At 39.3% G+C, this 16,141-nt stretch overlaps 1 protein-coding gene across 3 annotated transcripts in view; it reads left to right on the top strand.

Annotated features, from left to right (window-relative positions):
- Positions 1–16,141, top strand: part of trappc9 (trafficking protein particle complex subunit 9) — a 103,373-nt gene that overhangs the window by 20,067 nt on the left and 67,165 nt on the right. For all 3 annotated transcript variants that reach the window (XM_055512694.1, XM_055512695.1, XM_055512696.1), the window contains 4 exons: positions 2,854–2,980; positions 3,145–3,277; positions 5,144–5,307; positions 11,093–11,245. In XM_055512694.1, coding sequence (XP_055368669.1) covers positions 2,854–2,980; positions 3,145–3,277; positions 5,144–5,307; positions 11,093–11,245 — 577 coding nt within the window. The remainder of the gene's footprint in view (positions 1–2,853; positions 2,981–3,144; positions 3,278–5,143; positions 5,308–11,092; positions 11,246–16,141) is intronic.

Here is a 16,141-nt window from a genome sequence, read left to right on the forward strand (position 1 = left end):
CCTTAACACTTCTCCTCCAAAACACACACACATTTTATCAGGATAGAGAATTCAAATGACTATATCGTATTTATGAATAACCTTGAAATGCAAACGCAATCATCAGGCTCACTATAAGGCCTGCTGGGATCGGCCTACTTTCAGCTGTTAGGAGGTGATAGCGGCATCGCACACAGTGTACTACCTGTCAGGAGTCACTTGCTTTAATTATTTGAAAAGTCATAAACAAATTGCTGTGAAAGTTTGGTGGCAGAGAACGAGCACACACAGTGGCTTCTTAATTGTGGTGGTCGTCACAGAGCTGATGCCGAATAGACTTTGACAGGTCCTGCTGGTTGTTTTAGCCGCCCTGCGTGGCCTGATCATGACACATGCTGATACGGACACAGGTAGCACAGATGTCCTCCAGTTTGAAACATCTGGAAGGAGAAAACTCCAGTGAGCCCTAATTATTGTCAGCTCACTAAAATGGCAAAGCTGCCAGCAATGAAGAACTTACTGTAAGAATGACAGTAAACACAAACCCGTCTTTTTTGTAATCACTTTGATATATTCTTGATATGTAAAATTTGCATGTTAGAAGATGTTTTTTAACATCTGCATTTGTGGAGAAGTTATTAATTCATTTTATGAGTAATTTGATTGATTATTCTTTTGAAAGTTCATCTGTCATCTGAGCTGCATGTCCTCCTTGGCACAGGCATTTTTCACACAGGCTTGTGTGAAAAATGGATAGAAAGTCCTTACGTTTGAGCCAAAGAATTTAAGGAATGACAACGCTAAATAATTAAGGATTTCACTGGCTCCTCCCACAGGTGAGTTGATTAGGTAGAGTCATAGGTGGTAGAGACACAGGACGATACAGAGGGTGATGCAGTCTGCCAGGACACAAAGGCACAGTGATTCCTCCAAGGTGAATCTGCAGTACAGCACAACAGGCACCTCTTCTCAGTCAAAAACTCTTTTGTTGTCTGACTTGGTCTGCATGACTTTGTCTTCCCATCGTATGTGATACAATATCTGCCAAAACAAAGTAATAACCTGAAATGCTGTTTTATTGCTACAAATTTAGTTGTAAAACAACTGTGTTGACCATTTATTTTCTCAAAGAACTTGATACACATGCTCAAATAATACAATGGTCCCAAACCAGGTTTTAAATCACTGCTGTGGCACCTCAGAGGCTCAGCTCTACAGCAGTCTTCTCTATAGTGAGGTAGTGTCTGCTGTTGCAGATTGATGCAGTCATTACGTCACCACAGTCTGCCTCGTGCAACCAGGCAGAGTGTACAAGGAATTTAAATACACTTAGTCTTCAAGGCATGATTATTCACTGAAAGAAACTTTCTAGAGACACGGTTCTTCAGATTATCATATCATTATCAGATCGTAGACCAAAGCCCATTGAAAACCAAGACGAAGTGATCGTACAAATGATATATTATCATATTATCCCTTATATAAGATATTTCTAGTTGTAAGCGGACCCAGTTTTCTTGCCTTCTGACTAACGTTGTGACCTTGGATAGTGTTAGCTGCGTTTAGGGACAACACAGTACAAGTTATACCTGTGGTGGGGTGTATAAGGACAGGACGGGTCAGAGTGTGCCTCATTTTTAATTTAAAAGGCCTCACTAGTAAACAAAAACAAAACAAAAACAAAAAAGCTTCCTGAGCTGTGGTTCGGAAATTAAAGCCTTTAAAAAAGGTGTGTAAAATGTTTAAATGTGTCTTTAAAAGGTCTGATTGTGACAGATCAGTGAAGGCCTACTCTATCACACCTGATCTAGGGAATAGGAGCAGTAGGAGCTGGGGCAGGGAGAGCTGGAAAACCAGAAAAAGAGTGACTAAGTTGATGAGTTATAGCACAGTAGCTTGGCCTTTATAGCTGTCAATGTTTTCAGCAATAACCCACTATATTTACTGCTTTTACAGAAATGTAAGACACTGACAGGCCAAGAAAGCAGGTATCTGGACCTGAAACAACATTATTAGGCTTTACTTCCTGACTATACTGTAATAGTTGGTTCACAACTGTTGCATCATTGCAATTCCCTTTTATATTATTCTATTTTTGATTTGATTAAAATTGACTTTAGAATTGTTTATCGAAGATTTCCTCCTGCTTACACAAGAAGCCGTGGAATAGAATGGTAGCTCTGTGCCCAGCACCTACTGCGTACTTGGACTGGCCATTTGAAAGCTGCCTGATCCATCTTCCTTCTGTATACTTTGGATTCCTTTTCAATCACTTCTCAGGCGTGCATGGCTGAAGTGGCCGTCTCCCACGGAGAACACTTTTCTTGGATAGAAATGGCCCTCTCGCGTTGGCAGCGGTTTAATCTTCAAGACATCATGGCGGATCACACAAAACAGTTGGAGGGCTCCTTCGCACGCCGCCGTTAGCAGAGAGGCAGACAGCTGCACAATGCTGCGGTTTCTCAGTAATAGCTATGTTATCATGGAGTGCAAAAAGTGGCGTGAGGTTTGATGTTGATGTGGCGGCCAAGCTGCTTCAGAATCCATGATTTAGCGCTGCTTGTTGGTTTGTCAGTTTTGATTTGGTTTTTGACTCTGTGTTGTTCTCAGCAGGGATTTTTCTGTTTTTTTTATACAGCATCTGATGTGAACAATAATGACCTTTAAATCTCCGCTGATTATCTTACTGTAGCAACTGTTGCTTTCCCTACTGTGATGTCTTTTCTTGTGGTGATGGTTTTGCACACAAAGAGTAAAACTTTTATTCCAGCATGAAAATCTTTCTAACAGTATTTCAGTAGTCTTTAATTAGAGTTTTTCTTCCCAATAATTTATGATCACTCCTCAATGTTCTGTATTTGATGTTGTTTGTAGGGTTTATTGACTTCTGGGGTAGAGTTCGAGTCCCTCCCTGCTGCGCTGTCCCTGCCTGCAGAGTCTGGCCTCTACCCAGTCACTCTGGTTGGCATCCCACGTACAGCTGGTAACATCACTGTCAATGGTGAGTGCATTTTAAAGCCTAACCAAATAGTCTATTACAGTACAAACAGGTTATTTAAGTAGATGTGATTTCCAACGTATACGTGACTGGAACATTTTTTGGCTTTGATTACTTTAACACACTCACAGGGCTAGACTTTTCCTCTGTTGTCCATTACCCCTCAGGTTACCACACGTCTGTGTTCGGTGTGACAAGCGACTGCCTGCTGGAGGGGCTGCCAGGTGTGAAGACTAGTGGATGCTTGGTGGAGGTCATTCCTGCCCTTCCTCGCCTGCAGCTGAGCACCTCACTACCACGGTCAGAATCTCTGAACTCACACATCTACTGTTTAACACCCAAAGCTGTACTTTTAATGACTCTGATCTAAATATTTAAAGTTCTTTTACCATTAGTCTTCTTTTTTATACGTTATTTACATGCATATCGAATAAAAAAGTGTGGCATTATTTTTTATTAAACTAATGTCTTAAAACTTTTTCTCTGCAACACTTTATGTTACTATGTTAGGACCTTTTTACTCTTCATTACTCTTCAGTAAGGAAAGATTTGCTGAGTTACGCTGAGGTCAGGTGACACCGTTTGAAAACCTGTCATAAAAAAAGGGCAATGAGTTCTGCTCTGTTCCCCACTCTCTCAATCACCTTTAAAGCTGAAAGTCAGCACTTGAACCTCATAGTCGCTGTTTCATTCCTCTCTATCATTTACTCGTGCTGGACTACAGTGACTTGACTATATAAATGTGTGCTCCTCTTAGAAAGTGCAGTAGATGGGCTCAACTTTCTAATGCGTAATTAAAGGTACATGAATAGAAGAGTGTCACTAGCTTGGTTGTAACTGAGAATAAACTGTGTTCTTACCATGAATAACATGCCAATCCAACACTTCTTTTCAAATCATAGTAATATATTATATGAGGCTTTAAGCTGCAATGGGTGAATCAGACACAGCGTTAAAGTGCTATACATGAGCACGACTGTTTGCATAACTTGTATAATCATTTAATTATACAGTATACAAGATTAAACTGATTATACAATATTACTGAAGTCGCTGTTCAGGCAGGTGGCAGGAGGTGTGTTTGTTTCTGTGTACATCCAGTTGAGTTGGAAGTAGAAATCATAGGTTAAATTACTACAAGAGTAACGCAAAGCACCATGTTGGTGTGTTGTAAATCATTTTGACAGCTGAGCTGCTGTAAAATCCATGATTTAGGTCATGCCTCTAAGTACAGCACTTCAGCTACTTTTGATGTGGAAAATCATTTTATTCTCTAGTGCTCGGAGAGGCCCGTAGCAGAGACATGAGGCAAATAGAATAAAAATGTAATATGCGGCCTCTCGCTGGTTTCACATGCAGACCTCCAGCTTTGACTTTGGTCTAAGAGAAGTTTCATTCACTACACCCATGTCTTCTGGCTTCGAGCACAAAACTACAGTAGTTATAGCATCAATCTTAATGCAAAGCATGAATTATGTATTACATATTCAAAGGTTTATAGTATGGATCTGTGCCTGCAGCCATGTTTTAAAAAACTATTGTTAGTTAAAAGAAGAGAAATTTCTCATACCATAGCAATATTCTGCCCTTGTTTTTGTTTACAATTTTTAGCCCTTTCACAAATTTCCATTTATGTTTATTTTGGCTGCTGTTGATATTAAACATGTGTTGATGTCACACAACACAAACATTTTAAAAAGGTATGTGCCAACTGGTTGTCAAGCTTCAGCCTAAACTATACACAGATGTTCATGTCTAGCATTGCAGTTCTAGCCTCAGGCAGAATGTTTGTTGCATTTTGAAGTTATGGCATTGAACCTGTGCATGGAGAATAAGGTATGATGAAGTTGTAGAGAGCATTCCTATTGATTTTTCTTGGTCCTTTTAGCTCTGATATTTGTATTACAGGTGCAGATGCCAGTAGCTTTTTAAAATGCAGGTGCTTCATTTCTGAGTGACGCAGAGACTGAAGGATGGATAGAAATACATGATGTAAACGCTGGACTTACAATGAAACGACGGATGAGCTGCTTCAATGTCTTTTTTTTTGCTTGTTGAAAATGCCACTTTTTGTCTAATTCGGAGTCAATAAAAAAAAAGAAGAGTGTTAGAAAGTACTTCTTTCACATATCATTGATCCAAGCTTTGGTCTTTACTTTCATGCAGGTCAGCACACACACCTCATCCAATGTCAAAGGAAGAACTGTCCAGCACTGTGTCTGTCCAACTGTTCAATGGGGAGACCCAACAGCTGACCATCACTCTGGAAAACATTGGGTCGGAGGATATTGAGACCCTGGAACTTACCTCAAAGACTATCAGCACTAAAGGTTAGCAATCCCATCACGGGTTACCTGTCAAGTCAGATGAAAAATGTATATATGTACAGTGTATATATATATACTGATTGTACTTTTGCTAAAAGTCTAATCTCAGATGTCAATCACTGAGATAATAAGTTGCTTCTGTAGTGCACAACAAAGGAGAAACAACATCAAGTATATGGATTAACAGCCTGTACTGACTGAATAATTATGTAGTGAAACTATGCCTGTGCGGTGTGTTTTATCAGCCCTGCTTCAGTTGGGACTGCTTTTGATGTGCTCCATTACCTGCAGAGTTGGTGCTTCAGAGTTTTGGAGGTCCTGTGTCAGCAGTGCCACAGAGGTCACTACCCCACTGTCTTTGCTCCTACATTTTTCATGCACTCATAGCTTTTCGCTCTGTGCTCCATGTCTTTGTAGAGCACGTGCTCAGGTCCTTAGATCTCTCTGGCCCCCTGACTCGCCCTGGGCTGTCTGTGTCTTCATGTCTGTCTGTAATAAGTTTCATTAAAAAAAAGTTGTGATGCAGATTAGTTGCATGTGAATGTGACAGACGCTACAAGTATAAAAATGTATTTAATCAAAACCCTTGGAGACAAAGACATTTATTTCAGTGACCTGCTGTTACCACTTAGATGTTTGACTAACCAGCCAAGTACTAGGGCAAGTATATGTGCCCTACACATTGTATTGCAATAGTAGAGTTGTGACTGGTTGAATCTTTTTGAGCCTGGTTCAGTGAATAAAGTAAAGCATTAATGATGCAACAACCACGGCAGGGCAGCAGGATCATGCTGTGGTAAAACCCTCTTCCTCTTTTAAGTTCTAGGTCTGCACAAGGGAGAAGAAAATATAGAATTTGTGTATTTATTATGAGGTTGTCCACCAGAGAACACTGAAAATGAAATACACACTACTAGGTTTTTTGATGTTTTTAAAAGTGCCTCCATCTTAAAGTGTAACTGCTTCTCACAGTCAGCTGACCAGACTCCAAGTCACAATGTTGTCTCTCAAGTTAGAGAAAGTTCTCTGCGACAAAGCTTTTGCTGTGGATTTGGACTTTGATGTGGGCTAGAAGTATACGGTAGCTTTGCCTATAAGGGAATAATATTTTTTTGAGTTGGAGCATAGAAACTAACTTTTCCTTCTTCTGAAAGATTCTTATAGACACTTTTATATATATGTTAGGTGTTTAAAATTTAAATAGGTCAGAATTCACATTGGGAAAATTTTTAACAATTGTTAAGACAGTCCTTTGCTGTGGAGACACTGATAAAGACATACTGAACAGCACAATGGCATTTTGTCACCGTGTCTGACCGTCTCGTTTGTTGGTCTCTTGCTTAGTGTCAGGCACATTAATGTCATTTTTGCATCAATGCACCTTAATGTTGCTGCAGTGATTGCAGTGAATGTCCCACCAGACCCACTACAGTTATATACTGGGATGTAAGGACTCTCTCCACATTCCCAGGGAGCTAGTGCGAATTGTCTTGCTCAAGGACACACTTGGTGCTCTGGTGGGCTTGAACCCGCAACCTTTTGCTTCCCAAGCCAATGCTCCACCAATGGGTGAAGACACCCCAGTGACTTACTCTCTGCTTTGCTGCTTCTCACATAACTTGTTCCCTGAACTCTGGAGTGTCGTGACTCTAGTTTATAAAAAGCTCTGTTGAAAAGTGGAAGTTGTTATGATTGTTAGAAGTAATTTAAAATGTCAGATACTGTAAGTTTACATTTCACAGCAGAAGGAGCTTTTGCTTGATCTCTCTCTGCTGTTGTTGTCCTTGTTGGAGCATAGCATGTCTGGATGGTAATGATGTTATCAGTATTCTTTGGCCCGTGCAGTCTGGGTTTTCTACTATTTGGGAAGCTCTTAATACAATGGTTATGGTAATACCTGTATGAAAAATGCACAAATATAAGCCCAATGAAGTTAATTTCAGTAGTACGAACATTTAGATTTGCATTGTCAAATTATTTCACTTCCTGGTTGTCTTTTTATAATGACATTATACAACAGAAGTATTTTTGAATGTTGCATTCAGTGTAATTTTATCAATGTTTAACTAAAGCCCCAGGAAAACTGAAGGCAATTTATTTTCATCAGACCTTATTTTGGAATCAGCAGAAGTTGCTCCACCGGTGACTCATTGCATTCTTTAATTTCACATGTCTGCTGTTATTTGAAATGACAGATTTAATTGCCCACGGCTTTGATGAGTATAAATCTGTACATAGACGTTTTGTACTTTGCTGTTCTGCTCATTTGTTTCTCAAAGGTTTTTTTGTTACTTTTCTCCAGACTTACTTGGCCAGCTGATATTTTCATTGACTGATGTTTGATAAAACTCCTGTGTTTGGAGTCATTATCATGTGGAAGATGTCTCCCGTTTAAGCTTCATGGGGACAGGGAGTCATGTCTGTGCCTGTCTTGAGGGCTGTCATTTTTTCCTATCTTGTTTTAAATAAAAACTGACAAGTACAAATCTTAGTCATGCATCCTCATATTGGTTGTGTGACTAAGGTACAGCCTATATATGTATATATCTCCCACATTGTAGACGTCCTCTCCTATAGGATCCAAATGAATTTATTTAGCTTTTAGAATGGGCCACAAGATTGTTGCCATCTTCATCAGACCCCTTTTGACTATTTTTTTGGCAAAGTTAATCTGGCAGTATTGTGCTGTCTTATGAGCCATCATTTTCTTTCTGGTTGGCTGGTTGACTTCACAATGTCTGAACTGTCACTGAAGCACCAATTTCCACAGATCATCTCTGTGCCAAGTCAGACGACAGCCTGCTTTTCTTTGCAACATGGAGTAAATAGTGGCTTTTGCTTGGTGCCGTTTTTGCCATCTACTGGCAGCAGTTACAGATGTACTAATCTCGTCAGACTGAGGTTGTACATTAAAGTCTGTATTTATAACGCAGCCTGTATGTAAACAAAGCTCCTCTTCATAAAAATGATTCATATAAAGAATCTATTTTGTTCTCTGATAGTAGTGCAGGAGTCCATTGCTTTGTTTGCTTAGCTTCAGCTTACATGTGCTGCATTTAGAGTAAGACACAGGTCCACTGTCGGCATTATAATGTAATTTATGACTAATGAAATAGCCAATACAATTCTCATGTGAACATTTTAATTTGCTTGTCTCCCTACTGATTCCTCCTCCCACCCAGGTAACAGCAGAAGATCCTTCAGCAACTAAAAGCAATCCTGCTGCATGCTGTGGCCGCTTGTGATAACATTAATCCATGAAGTCACTCAAACTCTGTAGCGGGTCCTTAACTGTGCTTGCTATTATGATTTCATCTTTAGAGTAGGTTAGCAAATATGGTCTTCGTTTATAGCCAACACTTTCAGAGAGACCTATATGTTTATTAGAAACTCGTTGAGGCTGCAAACATGCATGCATACAGGTTCCCAAAAAACTTTACAAACTAAAAATCTGAATTAATGTTTGCATGTGATAGGCTTGGTGCATACAGAATAATACATGCAGTACATCTGGCTCCCAGTGGATCAGGCAGTGACAGTTGTGTGAGCTTCAGTACTACATTATTTGCCTCCAACATTTGAATATAATACAGGCTGGGTGGGATTCCAGTTCAGCACTGTGGTGCGAACCCCATCATAATCTGGTAAACCAGTGACCGGCTGCAGGTCTGAAGCATAGTGCATTTACTGTGGGAACTGAATGAATTAAAGAATGTGGTTTCCACAGCACAACAAAACAATCTTGACATGCCTTATGAGATAGAACACTGTTCAGGAGAAATCTCCAGTAAAGTAATACATTCTAACAATGTGTGATAATAAGATGAGAATAAGTCACTATCAGACTTGTTGTTTATCTTTTTATTGCTCTTTGGTGAATACAAACATTCTGTGAACTCAGTTGTCCTGAACTTTTTATGCACATCAAAATCCAAGGTCTCGGAAGGACAAAACACCTTCCACTCTGCAGCCCATAAAAGATAGAGGATTAATATTGCTTCAGTGAATGCTGTGTGGTGCAGCATTGTAAATTGGCTGTATCGGTTACAAAAAGGCTTCCAAAACACTGACCGGAGTTAAACGTGTGGATGTTTAATGACAGCCTGTCAGACTCACATTTTTGGTGGAATATTTACTGTAGTTTTGTTTCGTGGCCCGTCAGGATACCATGATGATTTTACTGATTCTATTTAGCCCAAATTTCTGGATTTTCATGATTAGCCATACTCCACATTCTATATATTGTGTATATATTATCTAAATTCTATATAGTATAGTTAGTATAGTTATTATATTCTATTAATTATCATAAAATATGTCTTACCAATTTACATTGCCTGATTTATTAAAATGTACAAACACAATAATAGTCACTAACTAATTAACACTATTACTCAAAAATGAAAATCGTTCTCTGGAACAGCTTCAAAGTGAAATGAACATTATCACCTCAATTAAATGCAATTTCTTGCTGCCCAGGTGTAAAACTGAATTAGTTAAATCGGTTTCATTAGATTGACTTCATTTTGTCTGGCTGTATCTAATAATGGCCAATTAAATGTGATTAACGCAATCTTCTTTGGTTATTCCAGTTTTTTGCATATTCAGTTGTACTAATTTGTGCAACTGAGTGGAGGACAGATGTAACGGGATGCTAATTCATGCCTACTGTACCACTGTATTGACTCACTTGTGGCTACACCCTCAAGTATTTTCAGGAATTGCTTTTCGACTTATAAAATGGCAAACTGGCAATTTTAACATTGTTCATTCATTCATTCATTCATTCATTCCGATTTGCTGATTGCTGCCAATTTGTTCTGATTGGTACCTGTTGCACCTGTGACGCACAACTCACTGCTCCGATGCATTGTATCTACATTTCTTTTACTCATTTCAATTCACTGAGGCAGCAAATAGACAAAGGCGCAGACAGAGAGGTTGGATACCTGAAAGCCGGCCTGAGTGTCCTGGACAGCCTCTGAAATAGAGCTTGTTTCGTATTGACTCAGAAGCAGCGCTGACGTGATCTCCATATGTATTTTTAAGAACTGGAGGCACATCTCTGGTTAGTGTGTTAAACAAGACCATGCAGGGTTTCTTGACATTTTCTGTCGCTGCCATTTCCTGTGACTCACAGTTTAGGAGTGTGATGATAGTAATGTCATTCACTGGCTAAATTAAAGATGCCAAGTGTTTCATATTGAAGTGAATGAACTGTGGATTTGTTTCCAGTCTCATTTATTTTAAATTGTTTCCCCATTTGTGCGTCCTGTCCTCCTCCTGTTTTTTTTTCTCCTTTTAATATACTTGCAAAGAGCTCCAAGCTAATGAATATTTAAAGAAGAAAGTTATTCACAAAATCTTTATTTAATGCTGCCTACATTCCCATCTTCTTAGAGGGTTTTAAAGGATTTGCTTATGAATCGAGCACTGATGTGTAAACTTTTGTTCTCGTAGCAAGCTTGCGTTTCTGCTGTGTCTATTAAAATCAGCGCGCTTGATGTTCCTGCGGTCCCTGTGAGCAGGAAAGGCTCACGTGTGTAGACAGAACACATGCTTTATTCAGGTGATGTGCCTTTCCCTCCACTCTCCTGGCTGAAGTGGGTTTAGCTGAGTCATTCGTCTCCGGTAGAATCGGTTGGAGGCATAAATTTGAGCACCAGGTCTCGTAGCAGGCACCAAAAGGTGTAGTAGAAGACAAATCTGCAGCTTTTTCATGCCCCAAAATGTAATTTTTTGATTGATGCTAAATTTGCCTCTGTGTTCTTTTGTCTTGTCTCTGCAGAAAAGGTGTTTGGGGAGTTTCTGAGCTGGGACCTGGAGGAGGCCTTGTCTCGCCTGCCCCTCAAGCACGGCCAAGCTGTGACAGTTACCGTCAACATCAAAGTCAAACTGGACTTTTCTGGCCAGGAGAACCTGCTCCAGGACCTCAATGATGGTAAGAGTTCGCCGAAATTCACATGTGAAACAGAGTGACACTCCAACTGACCAAAGAAAACCTGAACACAGTTCTGCATGAAAATCAAACAATAGTTCCCTGTAACCTGTAGTAATTTAAAGCACAGCACAGCAAATAATCCATCAACGTCTAAAGTAAGTGAGCTTGCTAATGTGAATAAATATATTTGGCATGAAAACACACCGCTATGCTATACAGCATATATCTTTAATTTTATTTATAATAATTAGTTGCATCTTTGTTGAGTAACTAGGGCCCTTGTGGTTTGAGCATTAGCAGTATGACGTCAATATAAAATCCCTCACTCTGCTCAGTTGAGGACGTCTACTGTACATACTGTCTGTACTCTTTCCCAAGTGAGGATAAATGATACGGTTTTTCCTCTGATGTTTATGCAGCTGCGCTTCACTTCACTCTATATTAAATTATTGTCAAGGTTGGACATCTGGCAGATACTTGATTCCTACCTTTTGAAAAGGTAACGGTTCCAAAGTGGCATTTACATATAACATATAACACTCTTTTTTTTTTTCTTCTATTTATTTCATTCTGTTGGCTCATTATGGAGAAAGTGATTCCATCAACCTTGAGTGTGATGCTGCCTTCATCTACTGCACCTGATGTCCTTTGTTTTCCGACCGTGTTTTAGCTGCTCAGCTGAAATTAGGATCACGCCGGATGCGGAATCGAATGTTAATGCGCTGCTGTACACGGCTACTTTTTGTTGCAGGCGTTCTGGCTGCCTTATTTAAGATTCAGCAGTAATAAGAAAGAGGTCTCGAGGTCCCTACACCTCCATTTCACTCGTAGCTTCTGGCTCTGGCTTAGATTTCCGCTCGTCTAATTCTTGCTCTCGGTTAAAGTGAGTCTGACCCCGTCTTCTGCTCAAAGAGGTTCTTGAGTCTTTCCCATAGCTAACAGTGAACCATCTTTTTCTCGTGACTTGCTCTCGACCTTTCTGCTTCATTTTTCAAAAGTTTGAATCTCTTCACCACAGCTCTATTGAATGATAAATATAAATGAGCGAGCCATATGGACGCGCCCCTGCTCCACAGAGACTTCTGTCTATGTGCATTCACATGACCAGTGAAGTAAACTCCTATGAGTCAGCGTGTTTGTCTTGGACCTCTTCTTATAAGCTCATATAAGTGATACAGTTTTAATGTTTTAATTAGCAGAGCAGTAATTGGGGTCCTGAATTAAGTGAGATAAGACTTTCTGCCATTCTGTCTTAGCAGCAGCTCTGGTTGCACTCATTACAGAAACATTATGGGATGCAGGTTTTGCTAAATACATCTGATGTTATCTAGGATTTTAATACATTAATGCAATCACAGTAATGTGTTAATACTGTATCCTGATGAACTCATTTGCATGGTCAGTGGTTTTGAGCTCCTGTGAGCTTAATGTGAAGTTTCGCCCCAACTCATGCATTCAGCAGCCATTAACCACAAATAGTCACACATTTTAATTCTTCAAATACTGAATCATAAACCTTTTTAGAGAAAATGACTTAATGGGCCTTACATGCGCAGCTCAGTCAGAGAAACCTATTTGATCTAAGCAATTGTGCAGCAATGGCCCTGTAGTGCATTGACTAGTGGAGCCTCTGCTTTTGTGTTTAAAGTAAAGTTATGTTTTATTTCCACTAAAAGGAAAAGGATTAGTCATGAGAAGTGATCACAACCCTGGGAATAAAATTCCTGCAGAACAGCGGTTTAATCGTTATAAAATATTTTATTTTAATGATCACTCTGTTTTTAAGTATAGCATTTTGAGAAATCAGACTTAGTGCTCTAAATGCCATCAGTAATCTCTTTATAAGGCTTTGTGGATTGATGTACCCTGCTGCTCCGCTGTGGCACTCGACATTAATGACTTGTCTTCATGCCAGGTGAAGCATCATTTAAAAACATTGGTGCTCATAAAGACACAAGAACAAATGGGCAAGAATGTTGGATGTCATTGTTCAGTTTTGCCATTTTCTAAAATGCACTTAATTGCCAAAGAAATCTCCAGCAAATCAAAGAAAATCATGCTTGAGATGCTGATATTGTAGTTTAGTTACATGTACATTTTAAATATGTTTATGGATTCAGGGGTGTTTTTTTCTTCTGTCTTTGATTAGCTAGAACAGATGCTACATTGGCCTTTTGCCAGTGTGGTTCGCAAAAGAAAGCCTGTCTCTGGACCCAACTTGACCATCTATTGGTTTAGACATGGGGAGTGAAACTGCTCATTGTGCGAAGGGACGTAGTATGACATGATGCTGTCTCTGTCCTGGCCTGTTTGAGAGCATTAATAAGAGAAGTAAGCCTTTTCTAATAGGGTTTGTTTATCCATTAGTAATAACCCCAAGATTTCATTCTTCTAATTTTATTTATGTAATACTGCATAATGAGAAATTAGTTTTTACACTTTTAATGCTTATTTAACATAATTCCTTCCCGGCTAAAAGCTTTTTCCCAACATTTTAAACTATTGTCAGACAACAATAAATACTGGTGTCTGCCCATTGCATGTTGTTACAACCTCCTTTTGTGTGAAGCAATTACAGAAAATAATTATGTTCAAATTAGAAAATACTATTCACAGGCAACCTTTGTGATTTTTTTCCCCTATTTTTAGTATGTATTCAGTTAAAAACTCTTGTCCTTCAGCGTTGAGAATGTACTGTAATAGTGTCAGTGATGAATGGATAATGAAACTATGGGATTACAGTATATGCTCTGGCCTCGGTCAGTAGACGCCACTGAGGGAACATTGCAGTATAACAGTCTGACGCTCTCTGATTTATCCACAGTCAAGTTTATTTTGCATTTTTGAGTTCAGCGTGAGACCAGGACTCCATAAGTTACAATCAGATGAGAGTGATGTCATCACTCAGAACTAATGGGCCTTGAATTACAGTGAGCGTTATCGTGTTAAATGGTGTGAGTGTTGTACCTAATGACGGCGTTCCCACCTACTGTACGGGCGCCCTGTTCTGTGAACAAAGATACGCTTGAATCCCAAACTAATTAGAGAGCCACAAGAAACGCAACATGTAAAATAAAACCTTTTCCACCTCCTGCATACAGCTTCTTTGAAACCTCATGAAACAGTGGCTGTATTATTTATCTGATCTTTGGGCATTTTAATTCAATTTGTTTTATTTTCATTGTAAGCAAATCATAGAATAATCTTTAGTTATGTTGCTTGGTTTCAGTCCTGCATTTGTGACCCATGTTGCGGGTTTGAATCAGATGCTAGAAGATGATAATGTTACATGAGCGTCCTCACTTTTAAATTTATTTAGTCGTGTATTTGATGCCCTTCTGGACAAATGGACCTATATATGTCAGAGTGCGTTTTACTTGTTGGCTGTTCATCTTTAGTCGGTGTAGGACTGAAATAAAGCTGAGGTCAAGCAGTGTTTGACTTAAATGCTCCATGCTAATGATTTCTTTTTCTCTGAACAGGATATTGTAGTGAGGTTTTAATGTTGACCCTGTAACTGGTCGCAATTTCCATATTTATTAGATATGGCTGTCTTCCAAAAGAAAGGCTTGTAAATGCGGGAGCGATACAGAGATCCACCGTATCTCTGTTCTGTTATCTCCCATTTTTGCTAATACTGTCACAATGGCTTCAGTAATGACGCTTTTAATCTCTGCTGTTTCCGCGAGGTTTCCGATGTTAGAAACACTGACTTTCCTGGATTCTCCCCTAGGTGGTTTAGATGGAGAACTAGACGGATACTGATTGGAAGTAAGGTGTAAAGTGGGGATGATTGTGAGTAATGCCATTGTTAATCACACAGCCCATTACTCACACAGTGTCTGTGCCACAGGACACAACAAGTCATGTGTACCTCCTGAAAAAGGCTGCGTGTCGTAATGGAGGCTGTAGCCCACGAAGCATGAAGTGGTTTTTAACCTCTGTTGCCTTTTCTATTCTAGAGGCTGGATCCATATCGAACATATTTAACAGCAGCTAACTGGGGCAGTAACAGCAGGAAGCTCTGCTGCAGTGTCAGCCAATCACCATATTCATTGTACGATTTTGGTTTGTCCCTGCAAAAGTTGATGATCTGTTGACGTGATGGTTTTGGTTGATCAACAGTGAAAATTCAGATTTTAGAAAGAACAAGTCTGTATCAGCAGCAGCCCAGTGAATTACGCTACTAGTGAGGCATTAAATGATAATAGGGACATGACGTGTGGTAGTAATCAATGGATGTGAATGTGATTTTCTTATCGTTGTTTTTGTCATAAAACATATTACGACTTGATCGTTATGCTTAAACACACCTTTATTGGGCAGGTGGCTGTTTGTGGCTGTTTTACAGGCTCACACTGATTGTGCCTATTTTTTTTATTAGACTTATCTTGTACAGTATGATCAAAAAATAACCTTTTGGGTGTTTTTAACAGCTTTCGGGGTCTTGTTCACATCTATTTTGTAGAGACAGGTGAAATAATATGCAATACTTTCACATTGTCATTAATGCATTATATGATATCCTATGATGTCTTTGTATTGCACTTTTGTTGTCTTTACTGAACTTAAACCTGGATCTTACTGCCTATAACTGGAAGAGCTGGTTAGAAGCTGTAAAACAAACGTGGCAGTAAAATACCATTTAGAAATTTAAGGGTACATAAGTAACAGACTGTTATGTTTAATGGGTTGTTAGGCAAGCAAATGGTTCAGTTCCTTAACATCTGGACGAAGAACATCACTGCAAGCTCTGTTATCTTTCTCCCTCCAGTCAATATTTCTGATGTTAGAGTGTTTATTAAATATTAGCTATTGAGCCGTTGCTGAGTCCCTGCACAGTTTATGATTTCAATTCATTGTTGAAGTTGTAGGTCGAGGCAGAAGCATTCATGT

This window comes from Betta splendens, chromosome 11 (genome assembly GCF_900634795.4).
Source record: "Betta splendens chromosome 11, fBetSpl5.4, whole genome shotgun sequence".
Classification (NCBI taxonomy): Eukaryota; Metazoa; Chordata; class Actinopteri; order Anabantiformes; family Osphronemidae; genus Betta; species Betta splendens.